The 14,890-nt window shown below is 38.7% G+C and overlaps 1 protein-coding gene across 3 annotated transcripts; it reads left to right on the forward strand.

Moving 5' to 3' along the window:
* On the forward strand, positions 1 to 13,219 carry VDAC3 (voltage dependent anion channel 3). 3 transcript variants are annotated; one of them, XM_088020976.1, is made up of 9 exons: positions 1 to 236; positions 2,804 to 2,872; positions 3,797 to 3,846; positions 6,732 to 6,884; positions 7,701 to 7,753; positions 9,470 to 9,697; positions 11,201 to 11,351; positions 12,158 to 12,219; positions 12,660 to 13,219. In XM_088020976.1, exons 2-9 carry the CDS (start codon positions 2,806 to 2,808, stop codon positions 12,736 to 12,738), a joined length of 843 nt encoding a protein of 280 aa, XP_087877102.1. In that variant the 5' UTR covers positions 1 to 236; positions 2,804 to 2,805; the 3' UTR covers positions 12,739 to 13,219. The 3 variants fall into 3 exon arrangements, with proteins under 3 accessions (XP_087877102.1, XP_027979908.1, XP_027979909.1); XM_028124107.2 differs by having other exon boundaries at positions 7 to 236; positions 12,158 to 12,215; XM_028124108.2 differs by lacking the exon at positions 1 to 236 and adding an exon at positions 262 to 548 and having other exon boundaries at positions 12,158 to 12,215.
* The last annotated feature ends 1,671 nt before the right edge of the window (positions 13,220 to 14,890 follow it).

Raw genomic sequence — 14,890 nt, forward strand, 5'->3', positions numbered from 1 at the left:
ACGCGCGCACACGGAGCCAGACAGTTGGGTTCGCTCCAGCTGTTCCTCAGGGCACTCAGACCCGCGGCGCGCGACTCCGGCGCGACACTACGGCGCAAACGCCGTGCGCGGGAGGGGCAGGTAGGGGCGCGCAGGCGCCGCGGGGAGAGTGAGGCCGCGCAGGCGCGGACGGCGTTGGTTTGAAGAAGACCTTCAGCGTTGCCCTGGCGGAACGGGGACAGGCCCTCTGGTTGGAGGTGAGGGGACCCGAGACCGTGAGCCGGGCGGCCGGCGGCCCGGGCGGGCCGGAGTGGGTGGCGGTACGCCACCGAGCAGGAGACCCAACGGGAGGCGGGCCTAACAGAGGGCGCGGAAGGGAGAGAGGAGCCTAACGGGGCGCGGGCCCTGTGGGGCCGCGGAGAGCAGAGGGGTCCTTGATCCCCTGGCCGCCTCAGGTGATGGAGCCGCACCGCCGGCGTGGGGAGCGGCGCTCGGAGCGCCGAGCCTGACCCTCTCCCTTCCTGGTGGGCCCACAGGACTTTCTTTCTCGGCGTCAGGCCAGAAAGGAGGTTGGTTTCTAGGGAAGTTGGATCCTCGAACCCCAAACCCACCCCCACCCCCTCGCCCCCAGCTTCCTCTCTGGAATAGTCCAGTATCAGGGGAGCTCTGTAGCACTCCTTATCGCCAAGGGGAGGATGCTGTACGTGCAACTGAAAAAGGCGAAACGAGGAACAAAAGGGGCTCTTTACGGGCAAGTTAGTAATTGTGTAAAGCAGTCTTACCTAATTAACCTTTCCCCCTCTGTCTGCATCTAAAGAAACCTCGTAGTTGTGCATGCCAACGAACAAGTCTATTTTGTAAAGCTGATAGAAATATGTGATGAGAACTTTACTCCCGAGTGACATGAAGTCTCTGTGTCTTCTCTGTTTTTTGCTTGATCATACCAGCAGTGTATTTCCCATCAGAATCATGGGCCTGAAAAAGTAAGCTTGAACTAGGCAGAATTGAGGTCAGTCAGTAAACTAAACGGGCTACACTTTTGCAAAGTGTCTAGCAGTGGTTTTGAAAAAATAAAGCAAAATGCTAAAAGACTGTCATTAGATGGATGTTTCTAAACAGTTAAGCGTTATCTTTTCTCCTGTCAGTAATTGAAAATCCAGACTGTAAAGGCTTAACATTTTTATTTGAATACATAGTGCCTGCCTTTCTACACCGACCTCAAATTTAGACTTCTGGCACATTTCATCAGGTACCAGCATCGGTTGAAATAATAAAGAGTAATATCAAATTGCAGTTGGCAATTCTAGAATGGATCATTTAAATGCAGGAAATTGAATTGTAAAAGAATTGCCCTGGAAGTGAACTCTGAAACCCTGGCTTAGGACAAAGTTTTATTATCGTATGAGTCAGTACATTTATACTCACTCCTTCACCTTTACTCTACTCTTTCCTCTTTAGATATGTATTTTATATTATACCCTGCCCTCTTAATATATAATGTTTGTCATATTTGACAGGTTTAGGTTAAGGGACAAATTTTATTTATTTTTTATTTTTAAGGATTTTATTTATTTATTTGACAGAGAGCGAGAGAGGGAACACAAGCAGAGGGAGTGGGAGAGGGAGAAGCAGGCTTCCCGCCAAGCAGGGAGCCTGACACGGGGCTCGATCCCAGGACCCTGGGATCATGACCTGAGCCAAAGGCAGACGCTTAACGACTGAGCCACCCAGTCGCCCCAAGGAACAAATTTTAAATGAATTCACAATTAAAAAGTGCATCATAAGCGTGTGTTGTGTTCAGATGTAATGGTTTAGGCAGAAACTTAGCAGAAGGGTAGATTAAGAGCCAGGCTAAATATAAGTGCATATTAGTTTGATTGTGTAGATAGTTTAGGCATAGTAATTGCATGGGATAGCTGGTGCTCTGGATTTTTCTGGTATTGGGTGAATGGGACTGCTTGAGATGGTTCTACAGTTGGTTAGCCATGGCTGTTGGAGCTGCTGCAGGAAGAGATTTCCCATTATACAAAGAGGGCAGAGGTGTGGTATGTTTATCTATGTAGATAGAGCTTCTGAGAACTTTAATGTGAGAGCCAGATCGGCAGTAGAAAAGCTGTGTGAATACCAAGTAGGTAAGGTGAAAAGTGAAGGCACCTTTGGTTTTTGAAGGCTTTAACTTTAGAGTACACACCAATTTTTGATAAACAGAATTACTGCAGGTAGAATTTATCCTGTTTGTGGCTAATGGGTAAGACTATATAAATTTACTTTTAAAAGAGCTTTGAGAGAGGACATATTCTGGATGAATGCATTCCAATTAGTATGGTAATTCTTATTTTAAAAGCTGAATTTCACAGTGGCAAAAATGTTAACCCTGAAGATTTTTAATGCATCTATTCTTACAGTTCTTCAAAACAATTTTACCTGATCACTTTAGTAGCTCTTGGCTTTATAACAGCCCAAGAAATGTTTTTTCCAATGTAAAGTTTGCATATATATATATAATTTTTTTTTAAGTAAAAAGTCCCAATTTAATAAAGCATCTCCTTCAGCCTGTGAGAAATTTCTTTTCTTTGAAATGCAGTCAGAAAGATAATCTCTGTGAATCTCATGAAAACAACCCTTTTATTATCCAGTATTCTGGAAGGTTCTTTGTAAAGAAGTAGAATGCCTTCTTCTAACTTTGCTTGCATTAGGGTATAAGCATTGATGCAAAGGAAGAGAAAACTGTATACCTCTTCTCACAGGACTAAATACGAGGACTGTGGGTGAATAAATACTAAATGGCTGTTTTTATTCCTTTGTCCTTATTTTTCTTGATAAGATATGTGTAACACACCGACTTACTGTGACCTAGGAAAGGCCGCCAAGGATGTCTTCAATAAAGGATATGGTAAGTATGCTACTGTACATTTCCAATTTGGGGTAAGGGTTAGTGTTGAATGCTTATTACTATATGCAAGATGCAGTGCTAGTAAAATGAGGTTAACATTAATCTACTTCACAGGATTTAAGGGGATAACTATCAACAGATTATTAGACTTGACTCTTTAGAGGTAGAGTTCCTGCCTTACAAGCATTAAAAGCAATTATATACATATATGTATGCATATACATTTGCATATTTAATGTTATCTGTAAGATGAAGTAATAGAAATCTGTAATACTTCTATCTCCTCTGGCTAGCCCTAGTTAAAGTGGGGGGTACATTTTTCCTCCTCCAAATAATGGCAATGCGTGAAGACACAACTTTTGACTTCTTTGGAGTAACATATTCTTGATCCCAAATGGACATTTATTTTTGGTTTTTAAAAAACTTAACCTTTTAATTTTTGTGCTATATACATTTGATTTTTCTTTTTTTTTTTAAGATTTTATTTATTTGACAGAGACACAGAGAGAGAGAGGGAACACAAGCAGAGGGAGTGGGAGAGGGAGAAGCAGGCTTCCTGCGGAGCAGGGAGCCCGATGTGGGGCCCTATCCCAGGACCCTGGGATCATGACCTGAGCCGAAGGCAGATGCTCAACGACTGAGCCACCCAGGCGCCCCTACATTTGATTTTTCTTACTAACTAGTATAATTATTTAAGTTTATACTTACATAAGCATAATATTTTCTGATAATTTTTGTTTTTTGAGAGTTTAAAAATTAAAAGTTATTTCATTATAATTCAGTTTTTAATGGAACTCTCACCTAACGAGGATACTGTGTATTTTCCATATGGAAGGTACAAGGACTGTTTTCATAATCTCTTAAGTTGTAAAAACTGGAGTGAAATCACATTTTGTACATTACTGTGTTTTTCTGTTTGTCTAGGATTTGGCATGGTTAAAATAGATCTGAAAACCAAGTCCTGTAGTGGAGTGGTGAGTACCCAATATAATTTTAATAGATGTAGCATAATTAACTTAAAGGAACCTGTTAAAAAATTGTTTAGTCTAGTTCCGTGAGTCTGTACATTTGGCACTGTGCTGCCTTCCCTACAGTTTTGTCATACTCTCAGATTTCAGTGAGTATCTTCCTCTTAGCCCTAGACAATCAGTTTGAATTTTGGGGAAGAACAAAGGTTCTCATAATAAGAATAATAAGAATTCTCCCCCCTCATAATAGAATATGCTGAGTCTTACTCTCAGGAGATATAAAATATCTGTATTCTTTTGACCCATATCATATCTTTATACTTTCATGAGTATGTATATGGGTACTAAAAACTTTACTTCCATTATAATGGGCTCATGTAAGTTTTATTGCCCTCTTACAAAAACCAATTGATTTTAGTCTATCCCTTCATGATTGATCAAAACAAATGTAAAACTAAAAATGCATGTAAAGGATTAATCTACAGTTTTTATTGGATGTTCATGAAGTCTTTTTTACTGGAAGTTAAGAATATAGTAAAGGATATAGACATATTTTCAAAGTGTCATTAACCAGAACTTTTATTCAGTAAATCTGGTAAATAGATTAACTTTACATTCACCTCATTCTCTGATTTCTGCTCTTTTTGGTACTTACCTATTTAAACCAGTGCTAATTTTATTTCCAGGTATAATACTTTAATTAGAGGAGCTAAAAGAATATGGAATTTGTATGATACTTTGTTTCATACTCCTGGTTTGTCATTATCATTTTTTCCCTGGGTTTTTCTAGTGGTAAATAAATATATATGCAGCTACTACTAGGATGGGCATATTGTTATATGGTTTTGTTAAAATAGAAAAATTATACTCACTTTGAATAGGGTTTCAGAATTTGGTCAAATTAGGTTTATGTTGTAAAAATCATTGGCTAAAATTTTATCTCCCTTCCATGCTGCTGTGGTGTGGGACTATTCATTCAGATGGTAAGAAAAATAGAGCATATTTGTGTGCTTGTTTTTATGGCTGCTTTTGGTCTCTGGTATTGATTTAAGATAAATTTCATCCATTGCTCCAATCAGTTCTTAGATTGCACTTAATATTTTTGTCATATGCTATCTGTTTAACAGTAACATTTTTATGGTGGTTTTGTTGCTTACTAGCCTTTACTGTAGAGCTATAGACGTTATATGCACGTTATAAATGTATTTTGCACTGTTTGATCTAATGGTGAAGTTAGAGAAAAACTAAAGCAATTGTGAGCCAGTTAAACTTTTTAACTTAGAAAAATTCTGGCCTTAAAGATTTGTACTTCTGGTATTTTAGACTTTTGAGAGAGCTTCAAACTAAGAAATGATGGTGACAAGGAAAAAATGCAGACTAAATACACTTTTACCTTAGTTTTGTGTTTGAGGTTTTCCTAACACTAAAAATGAGGTTTATCTGTGCTATACTTTCAAGTTTATGAGAGGTATATGTAAAAAATAAAACACTGGATAGTTGGATCTACTAAAAGAAAGCATTGCTTGCATTAAATAATCGTGTGAACTATTAAACATGACTAGCGTTTGTCATTTTGTACTGAGCCTTACCCTAAAATGTGCAGCATGATACTGTCTTGGAAAACTTCCTGCATGGTGTTGATAAACAGATCATAGATTCCCAATTGTTTCATCAGCATGTAGAGCCTTAGAGGTAAGGAGCAGGCTGTTTGGTAAAGGGAGGATTCATACTGCGGGCAGTGAAACAGAACTGCTCAGGGCTGGCAGCATTTCATGACTGTTGGCAGTAGTTCAGAAATGTTCTCTAAAAACAGGGCCAATCAGAAGGGTTTTTTTTCTTGACAGTTCATAGATTGTCAGTGACAGGTGTTGACTGTTGGCTTCCTTTTAGAGGGAGATCTGTTTCCTATTGCTCATTGTCATATGACTGAAAGGACACCTACCTAGGGAGGAGGACATGTTTTAAGGTGTTCATGGTCACTGTTTGATAGAAAGCACTTTAAAAGGTAGATGGGGAGAAGGAAGAAAGAGATAATTTATACCATTCCATTTTGTTTGGAAAAATGGGTACATACTTTCAAATATTGAGATTGTTTATTTCAAAAATTTTACTGATAGTTTTGTGGACCAAAGCAATAAAGTTTTTCTGATTAGTGTAACTGTACTTAATGCCACTAAACTGCACACTTAAAAATGGTAAATTTTATGTTAGGTGTATTTTACCACAATAAAAATTAAAAAAAGTTTTTAAATGCACTGAAGTTCTGTTAAAAGGGCTGGGGCATCTGGGTGGCTCGGTTAAGCGTCTGCCTTCGCCTCAGGTCATGATCCCTGGGTCCTGGGATTGAGCCCCACGTGGGGCTCCCTGCTCAGTGGCGAGTCTGCTTCTCCCGCCCCCCTGCTCTTGCATGCTCACGTACTCTCTCCCCTCTCAAATAAATAAATAAAATCTTAAAAAAAAAAAAAACCCAACAAAAAAGAGGGTAGGGTAGTCCTTTCTAGTGTTTGGGGATTTTTAAGGATTTTAAAATTAACTAATAGCTTGAAAGATATGATAGAGAATGAATAATTTTTTTTCAGGTCATGAAAGTAAAATGTTTATGATTCAATATTTTTGTCTTTTTAGTAAAGGCATTTATTTTCAGTAAAGATATTTCTCTTTTAAAGGAGAGAATTTAAGATTCCCATTTTAGTAAGAGTATATGGAACAAGAAGTATTAGTGAAAGAGATGGAATAATGGAAAGATCTGAAACTGGTTAAACTTTAGAAATGAGAAAGCAGGAAATATGTTGTAACAAACTATTGGTTTCTGATGCATTGAACACTACTTTCTGAAATGAGTATTTTCTGTTTGATGAGTTGATTTTAAAGTTATTTTTCTTGCTTATCAGGAATTTTCTACTTCTGGTCATGCTTACACTGATACAGGGAAAGCGTCAGGCAACCTAGAGACCAAATATAAGGTCTGTAACTATGGACTTACCTTCACCCAGAAATGGAACACAGACAATACTCTCGGAACAGAAATCTCTTTGGAGAATAAGGTAAGAGAAAGCATTAGAAGTTATTTGTAGGTTAAATTTATCTTGCAGATAAAATGAACTGTAAACCCCAAATACAGTGTAAACAAGATCTCATAACCTAGATAGTGGCCATATTTTTTCTCTGCATGTGGCCTTCTTTGATATGTCTTAGATTTCTAGAAAGTAAAGGTGTGAGTCCATACTTATCACATTACATCTTTGTTCTGACCAGTTCTGATTGTAACTGAGCCTCCCCTGGGTAAACCAAACTATTCACAGTGAGGTAGTTTGATTTTATTTTGTAATCATTGCAAAATTGGCTCCATAGAAAAATATTTTTAAATTCTGTAATGTCTTCAAAGAGAAAACTTTATCAGCAGGTATTTGTTAAGTATTTGCTGTGTATGGGGTACTGTTTTTTGAGGTCTGTGTACATGCACACTACCATAGATAGATAACATATATGTGTAGCTGAATAAATTCCTTAGGTTGGTTTGTTAAATGTCAGGTTATCTCATTACAGTAATTTCAAGAGAGTATCAAGATTACCTGGTTGTATTGGAATTTTGTTGTTTTTTTACTGTAATTAATGTTATTGGCTGTGATAGAATTTGGCCCACACATTTAAACCTGGTTTTTGGTGAGAGAATCTGATGAAACCTGGGGTAAGGAGGGAGGGGAAGGATAAAGATATAATTTAGTAAGTAACTTAATATTTGGCTTACTTTAATGACTCCTTTTTTTTTTTGGGTAGGAAGTTAGAGAAAACTTTAAATTGATTTCTTGGGTCAAAAAAAGAAAATTACTAATTGTTTATTTTAAATTTTTGTTTTTCAGTTGGCTGAAGGGTTGAAACTGACTCTTGATACCATATTTGTACCGAACACAGGGTAATTATCCAAACCCTATTTTCTGAAATGTTTTTGTAGACTGTAGGGAGAGAGCGCTTTAGACTAGGGAATTGCAATGAAAAGTTTAGATGCAGGGAGAATGTAGGAGGTTGCTGTTAGGAATACCAGAGAGACCTTGTATGTCTAGTGAAGAGAAAGGAGGATTCCTTTGAAGCAGGGTAAAGTTTTGATTTGAAAATTGAACAGATGAACAAAAATACAAAGCTAGTCCAAAGAGGCATGTAGTAGGAAAAGTTCAGGAGCTAGAAGGGTTTGAGACTAGATATTTCTTTTTCTTCTTTCTTTTTTTTTTTTTTAAAGATTTTATTTTTAAGTAATCTCTACACCCAGTGTGGGGCTCAGACTCACAACCCAGTGACCAAGAATTGCACGCTGTACCAACTGAGCCAGCCAGGCATTCCAAGACTAGATAATTCTTAAGCTATTCTAAAGATTCATGGATGTGGTATTTTGCTGAGGAGTTAATTTCTTTTTCTTTTTCTTTTTTTTAAGATTTATTTATTAGAGAGAGAGAGAGCAGGGGGAGGGACAGAGGGAGAGGGAGGGAGAAGCAGATTCCCCTCTAAGTGCGGAGCCAGGCGTGGGGCTTTATCCCAGGACTCTGAATACTGAGCTGAAATCAAGAGTCGGACGCTCAACTCTCTGAGCCACCCAGGTGCCCCTGAGAAGTTCATTTCTTAAGAAAACAGTGTAATCTGGCTGTGGAACACTATAAGCAGTAGTTCTGCTAATGATGTGCTTTCTTAGCCTTTAGAAATCTCCTAACCTCTCCGCTTCAGTTTCTTTGTCTAAAAAACGGGGATCATGTTGTTCCCTATCTGTCTCACATGGGTCGGTGCTAGGAAAAGTCAAAGTGTTGTTTTTCCTTAGCTGTAACAACGTGTGTCATTCCTGCCACCCACTTAGTTATCTTCCAGACAAATATTCTCAGAAGCCTGATTAAATAGGACAAGGATGATTAAGACCAATTTCATGTTTTCAGTACTGCCTTTCAAAAGTGTACACTTCTCTTCCATCCATCTAATGTTGTCCAGGGAGAAAATAGTGACCCTAAGGAAAATAGATATGTTTACCAAAGGACTGTATCCTTTAAAAAAAAAAAATACACTTCTCTTCATGATAGGTTAATCACTTAGAAGTGAAGTGTGTCAGGTGTTAACTTTTTGTAGCATTTGGGCATTTATAAAAACATTTAAAGAAATTTGGGTTCTCATGAATAAATACATATTCAGGTTATTAATTTGGTACTGAAATAGCTTATTCCTTTTTATACTTTTATTCATGCCTTCATGATATTAATCATGAAATATCCTGTCATTTGAACTTACAGTGAAGAAAAGGTAAAAATATAAATAATATATGCGTTTCTTTTTTTTTTTTTTTTAAGATTTTATTTGAGAGCGCACGAGAGACAGTACAGTGGCAGGGAAAGCATACTCCCCGCTGAGCAGGGAGTCTGATCATGACCTGAGCCGAATCAAACGCTTTACTGACTGAGCCACCCGGGCACCCCAGTATATGCATTTCTAATCCTAACAAAACTATATTTGTAGAGTTGTCATTTGAAACTTTACTATATGTATGCCATCTACCAAAATCGTATTTACATTGGGGGAGAGAGGGTATCTTACTCTGAAGATTTCTGGACAGTAGTAGAAACTCATGTTGTTTTCATTGTGTTGTTATTTCTTACAGAAAGAAGAGTGGAAAATTGAAGGCCTCTTATAAACGGGATTGTTTCAGTCTTGGCAGTAATGTTGATATAGATTTTTCTGGACCAACCATCTATGGCTGGGCTGTGTTAGCCTTTGAGGGTTGGCTTGCTGGCTATCAGATGAGTTTTGACACAGCCAAATCCAAACTGTCACAGAATAATTTTGCCCTGGGTTATAAGGCTGCAGACTTCCAGCTGCACACTCATGTGTGAGTGTTTATAATTTATTCCGCCTTTAGCTCTGGTGCAGTCGCCCAAAAAGGTGGTAGCCATTAGCATGTTGAGAAGGTTAGAAATGATCATACTTGCATTTAATATGCTTTGGTGGACATCCAGCCTCACTCTACTATTTTCTGAGTCAGCAAAACATTGCCAGAGATTAATGCACTTGGTGCATTGTGCTGGGCTACTGGTAGTTACTGGCCTCTCAGTCAGTACCCCAAACTTTAGGAAGGTCTAGAGTCTGTACAAGAACCATTGGGATGGAGAGAGCCCGGGCATAGGTTACCTCCTGATAAAAGGGATCCTTTGGAGATATTTCTGCTTCCTTTGGTGCCTTACTCAGCTTGGCAGTATCTGGAAGCCAGTCTGGATCATGAAGAGCAACCACCTAATTGATCTAAGCATCCTGGACCATCCCCAGTGATTCTGCGGAGGTTTTTGGGGACCCTTGGTCACAACCCAGCCACCCCTATTGCATTCAGAAGAAGCAGAAGTCCTCAAAGCAATCCTGGATTCAGTTCTGTAGGCTGCGTCTTGTTGGTTAAATGAATTTGAACTTTTTTTTTAAAGATTTTATTTATTTATTTGAAAGAGAATGAGAGAGAGAGCGCACACGAGATGGGGGAGGGTCAGAGGGAGAAGCAGACTCCCTGCTGAGCAGGGAGCCCAATGCGGGACTTGGTCCCGGGACTCCAGAATCATGACTTGAGCCGAAGGCAGTCGCTTAACCAACTGAGCCACCCAGGCGCCCCATGAATTTGAACTTTTAAATTATAGCTTATGTCTTGGCCTACTGAGCACTGTTAGTATACTGGGGAAAAAAAAAAAGGCAAAGGAAGAATTCTGTGTTTTCAAAGTGTTGTAGATTGCTCTCCACTAGACATTCCAGTTCAGTGTGATGCCTGAAATAAAGTCAAGCAGTGGCCTAGACAGTGGCATTAAAATCGGTGAAACAGTATGATCAGGAAAACCATGAAAACTCAGGGACTCTTAAGTTCTGGGATGCTTTGAAGCAATAATTTAGGTACTTCTCTAGAGCAGTACACCCTAGGTATTGTGGGGATGGTGCTTTCTGACTCTAGGGTTGTTTCAAATGAAGTCCAGGATTGGCTTTTTTCTTGTACTGCTGTATTTTTTGTTTTGCAGAAATCTTTATTGAACTATACTTTTAGGGTTCTAAATTCTTTGAACATCTCAAAGACCTAGATTATATTTACCTGAGGTATCTGCCTTTGTGCATAACTGAATTATGTCTAAGAAATTTACATTGTGGGGAGCTGAGTAAATGAATCGGTTAATTACATTTTAATTAGCCAGTTATAAATTACAGAACTGGATTTAGTTGCTTGTTTTGTTTGGTAGTCATTTATACTAGAAGTTTGCTGAAATAGTTGCAAAATGAGGTCGTTGTTTAAACAGTCTTAGAATTTGTTTTCATAAGAGTGGTACAAACCTAGGTATTTATGACTTTTCTTGTACCATGAAAATAGGAATGATGGCACTGAATTTGGAGGGTCTATCTACCAGAAGGTTAACGAGAAGATTGAAACGTCAATAAATCTTGCTTGGACGGCTGGCAGTAACAATACCCGTTTTGGCATCGCTGCTAAATACAAGCTGGATTGTAGAACTTCTCTATCTGTAAGAATGTGCTACAAGATTGGGTTTCAACTAAGTTGTAAATGAATGTTGTGATTTGGTTGTTGTGTGTATGTTCTTTATTAACTTCAGTGAGCTGGTCATTGTGTAGTGAAAAGAGTATTATACTTCAAGTCCAGGAACATGGATTCTAGTCCAAGTTCCTCCTATATTTGGCTGTTGTCTGACCTTCTGGAGTCATTTTATCTCTTTGGCCTCAAAATTTTCTTATCTGTAAATTCATGGGATTTGATTACTATTCCTGTTGCTATTAGTAATTCTTATTAATAATGACACTAATTGAGCTCTTAAATTTCAGGTACTGTGCTAAGGGCTTAATGTGTAATATCTCATTTAATCCTCCCAACTACTCCATGTGGTGAGTAGTATCCTCATGCCCATTTTATAGATGAGGGAACTGAGACTTGGAGAGGTCAGGTAACTTGCCCAAAGTCTTGGAATCCAGATCTTCTCTCACCAGAGTTCATGTTCTAACCACTGTCAGAGGTTGTAAACTGACATCTCAAAAAATTCAGTACACCTGGGGTATTTGGTTGCACAGTATTTTAAAAATTTTGCTTGAGGCCTTAAAGCATGCATTCTTGAGGAGCCTCCTATCCATACTACCAGTCCTATTAACTGAAGAGACTTACCTTTTTACAATTAAATTTTCAGTTTTGGTAGTTCTAGATTGGCCCGAAGTTGCTTTAGTTTTGGAAATCTGATGCATGAAATAGTGGTTGTACTGGACTTACATATTATGAAGTTGATTGTTTCCTAACTGTTTCTATTTCATCTCCTAACCTTAGGCTAAAGTAAATAATGCCAGCCTGATTGGACTGGGTTATACTCAGACCCTTCGACCTGGTGAGTAAAGGAATTAATAACAATGGGCGTGGGTAGGAGGTAATGGAGGAATAATGAAAATAACCTATAAAACCTACAACCAACTATAGGTCAGTTCAGACCATTTTGTCACAGTTGTTCATACAAAGTAAAACAGATCAAGTGCTTTTGCTTAAAAAGTATTTTTTATTTCTTACTATAATCTGGTCACTCTGGCTTGTGAGTTTGGTTGATCACTCATTATTCTTAACCCTGAACTCCAGATGAAGTTTGCTGTGATTATGCTTTGCTCATTGCAGATCAGATGATTATAGATAACCCAGTGTTGACTTAGTCGTACCTAAATGCTTGTAACTCTTACACTCAGCTGTAATCTGTGCCCTTGACTCCGTCTATTGTTTCTAGAAAATGAAGATCTGATTATAATACTTGTTATGAGTGATTGTGGTGTTTTCTTCTTCCTAGGTGTCAAACTGACCCTATCAGCTTTAATCGATGGAAAGAACTTCAGTGCAGGAGGTCACAAGGTTGGGTTGGGATTTGAACTAGAAGCTTAATGTGGTTTTGGGTAAAGCATCCGATTTGTCCCTGGAGGTGAAGAGAACCCACTATGTTTTGGCCTTAAAATTCTGTGAAATTTCAAAAGTGTGAACTTTTTATTCTTCCAAAGAATTGTAATCCTCCCCACACTGAACTCTAGAGATCGCAGGTCCATCCTAAGAGAGGTACTTGAAGGCATGCCTGGAAGTTGTCATGTTTGTGCCACATTTCAGTTGAGTTCCGCAGTGTTATTTTAAATGTGTTCCTCAGCGACAATGTAGTGTCATGTTACAAAGGAAGTGACCCGATCCTCCAGTTTGTACATCACGTCCTGCATGTCCCACACCACTTTTTCATGACCTTTTAATATATTGGTCTCTGTGCTGTAGTGGAATCTTTGGTTTTGCATCAGAGTAAAATAAAATAAACCCATCACATTTGGAACATAATCGCTCATCTGACTTGCTAGTGGTGGTTTTCTTATATTTGGTGTGATTGGTTTTGTTTTGAAAAATACTCTCCTCAGTGGTGGGTGGGATTTGTATCTAAAGTGATAATGTCTGACACTCTGGCCCTTGCTTGTCCCTCCCACTCTGGTTTATCACCCTGCTCTTCTGCACTCAGGTCGAGGAGTGAAACCAGGAGTTGTGCTCCGCTGGGCAGAGGCGCATCTGTTGGGGGGCTTGCTTCCTCCTGCACTGTGGCAGAGCAGGGTCATACTGGTAGTTGTGTGAGTGGCTGAGGAAGAGTGGGGGGGGGTAGGGGAGCGGGCAGAAGGACGGGCAAAGGGAAGAGTAGAGTTGGGGAAATGCTGTGGGGGCGAGGTCGGCAGGAGGGGGCCCGCGCTGGAGGAGGCCCATCTGCGGCTCCCCTCAGGGCCTCAGGAAAGTGCTTTCGAGTACTGCGTGTAGGGAAATGATAACCAGAGAATGGAGATCTCAGCTTAGAAAAGAAATGAGTAGGCTGTGATACCTTCAGGGCTTACTGGTAAATAGCTTCCTTTCTAAAAATAGAACTCTTTTTGAAATGTTTTTCTAAAAACAATATATGCTGGTTGCAACAAATTCAGACACACAAAAAAGTAAAAATTCTCATTCCTCTCTCCAATCCCTCTTCCTACTATCTCTAGCAGTTTGATGTATATCCTTACAAATATTTTTCAGTGTCTTTAGAGATTACATAAATATCTTTATAAAATGTGAAAATCGCATCTTGTTTTGCAATATACTTTTATGTTTATTTTTTTAAAGATTTTTAAGTCACTTCTATACCCAACATGGGGCTTGAACTTACAACTCTGAGATCAAGAGTTACATGCTCCAACCAGCTGAGCCAGCCAGGCACCCCACTATATATGTTTAAATTTGATGTGTCGCAGTCTTCTTTCTATTTGTTCATATAGATCTGCCTCACATTTTTTTATTCTACTTGACTTATAAAGATATTAACTATTCTCCTTTTACTGTATTGCGATTTTGCTTTATAAACAATGCTGCATTGAATATATTTGTCCACTTCTGTAAATATTTCCGTAGCAGTGTTGCCCAGTAGATCTTTCTCTGATGATGAAACTTATCTGTCTGCATTGCCTCGTATGGTAGCCACTAGACACGTGGCTGTTGAGCATTTGAAATGTAACTAGGGCAATGGAAGAACTAAAAAAAAAAAATTTTTTTAAAGTAATCTCTGCACCCAACAAGGGGCTTGAACTCACAACCCCAAGATCAAGAAAGAGTCATATGCTCTACCAACCAAGCCAGCTGGGAGCTCTGGAAGAACTCAAATTTTTAATTCTATTTCATTTTAACTCAATTTAAGAGATTGCTAAATCATAAGGCATGTGCATTTGATAAGTAGTACAAAATTGTCCTTCAGAAATTTTATACCAAGTTATATTTCTACCATTGGTGGTCAAGAGTGTCCATTTTCTACATCTTCAATAGCTTTGAATGTCCTCAAACTTCAAAATTCTTACCAGTCTTAGAAATGAAAAACGGTATCTTATTTTAATTTGTATTTTCCTAATTGCCGGTGAGATGGAGCTGTTTTCATGTATTTACTGATCATTTATAATTCTCTGATTTGCCTGTTCAGATTCTTGCTCAGTTTCCAAATGAGTCATCTTAAAAACAACTAGACACGATGGTTGCTTTTTG

This window comes from Eumetopias jubatus, unplaced genomic scaffold, assembly GCF_037043125.1.
Source record: "Eumetopias jubatus isolate StellerSeaLion01/CBP00866 unplaced genomic scaffold, mEumJub1_p1.0 scaffold_2, whole genome shotgun sequence".
In the NCBI taxonomy this organism is placed as follows: Eukaryota; Metazoa; Chordata; class Mammalia; order Carnivora; family Otariidae; genus Eumetopias; species Eumetopias jubatus.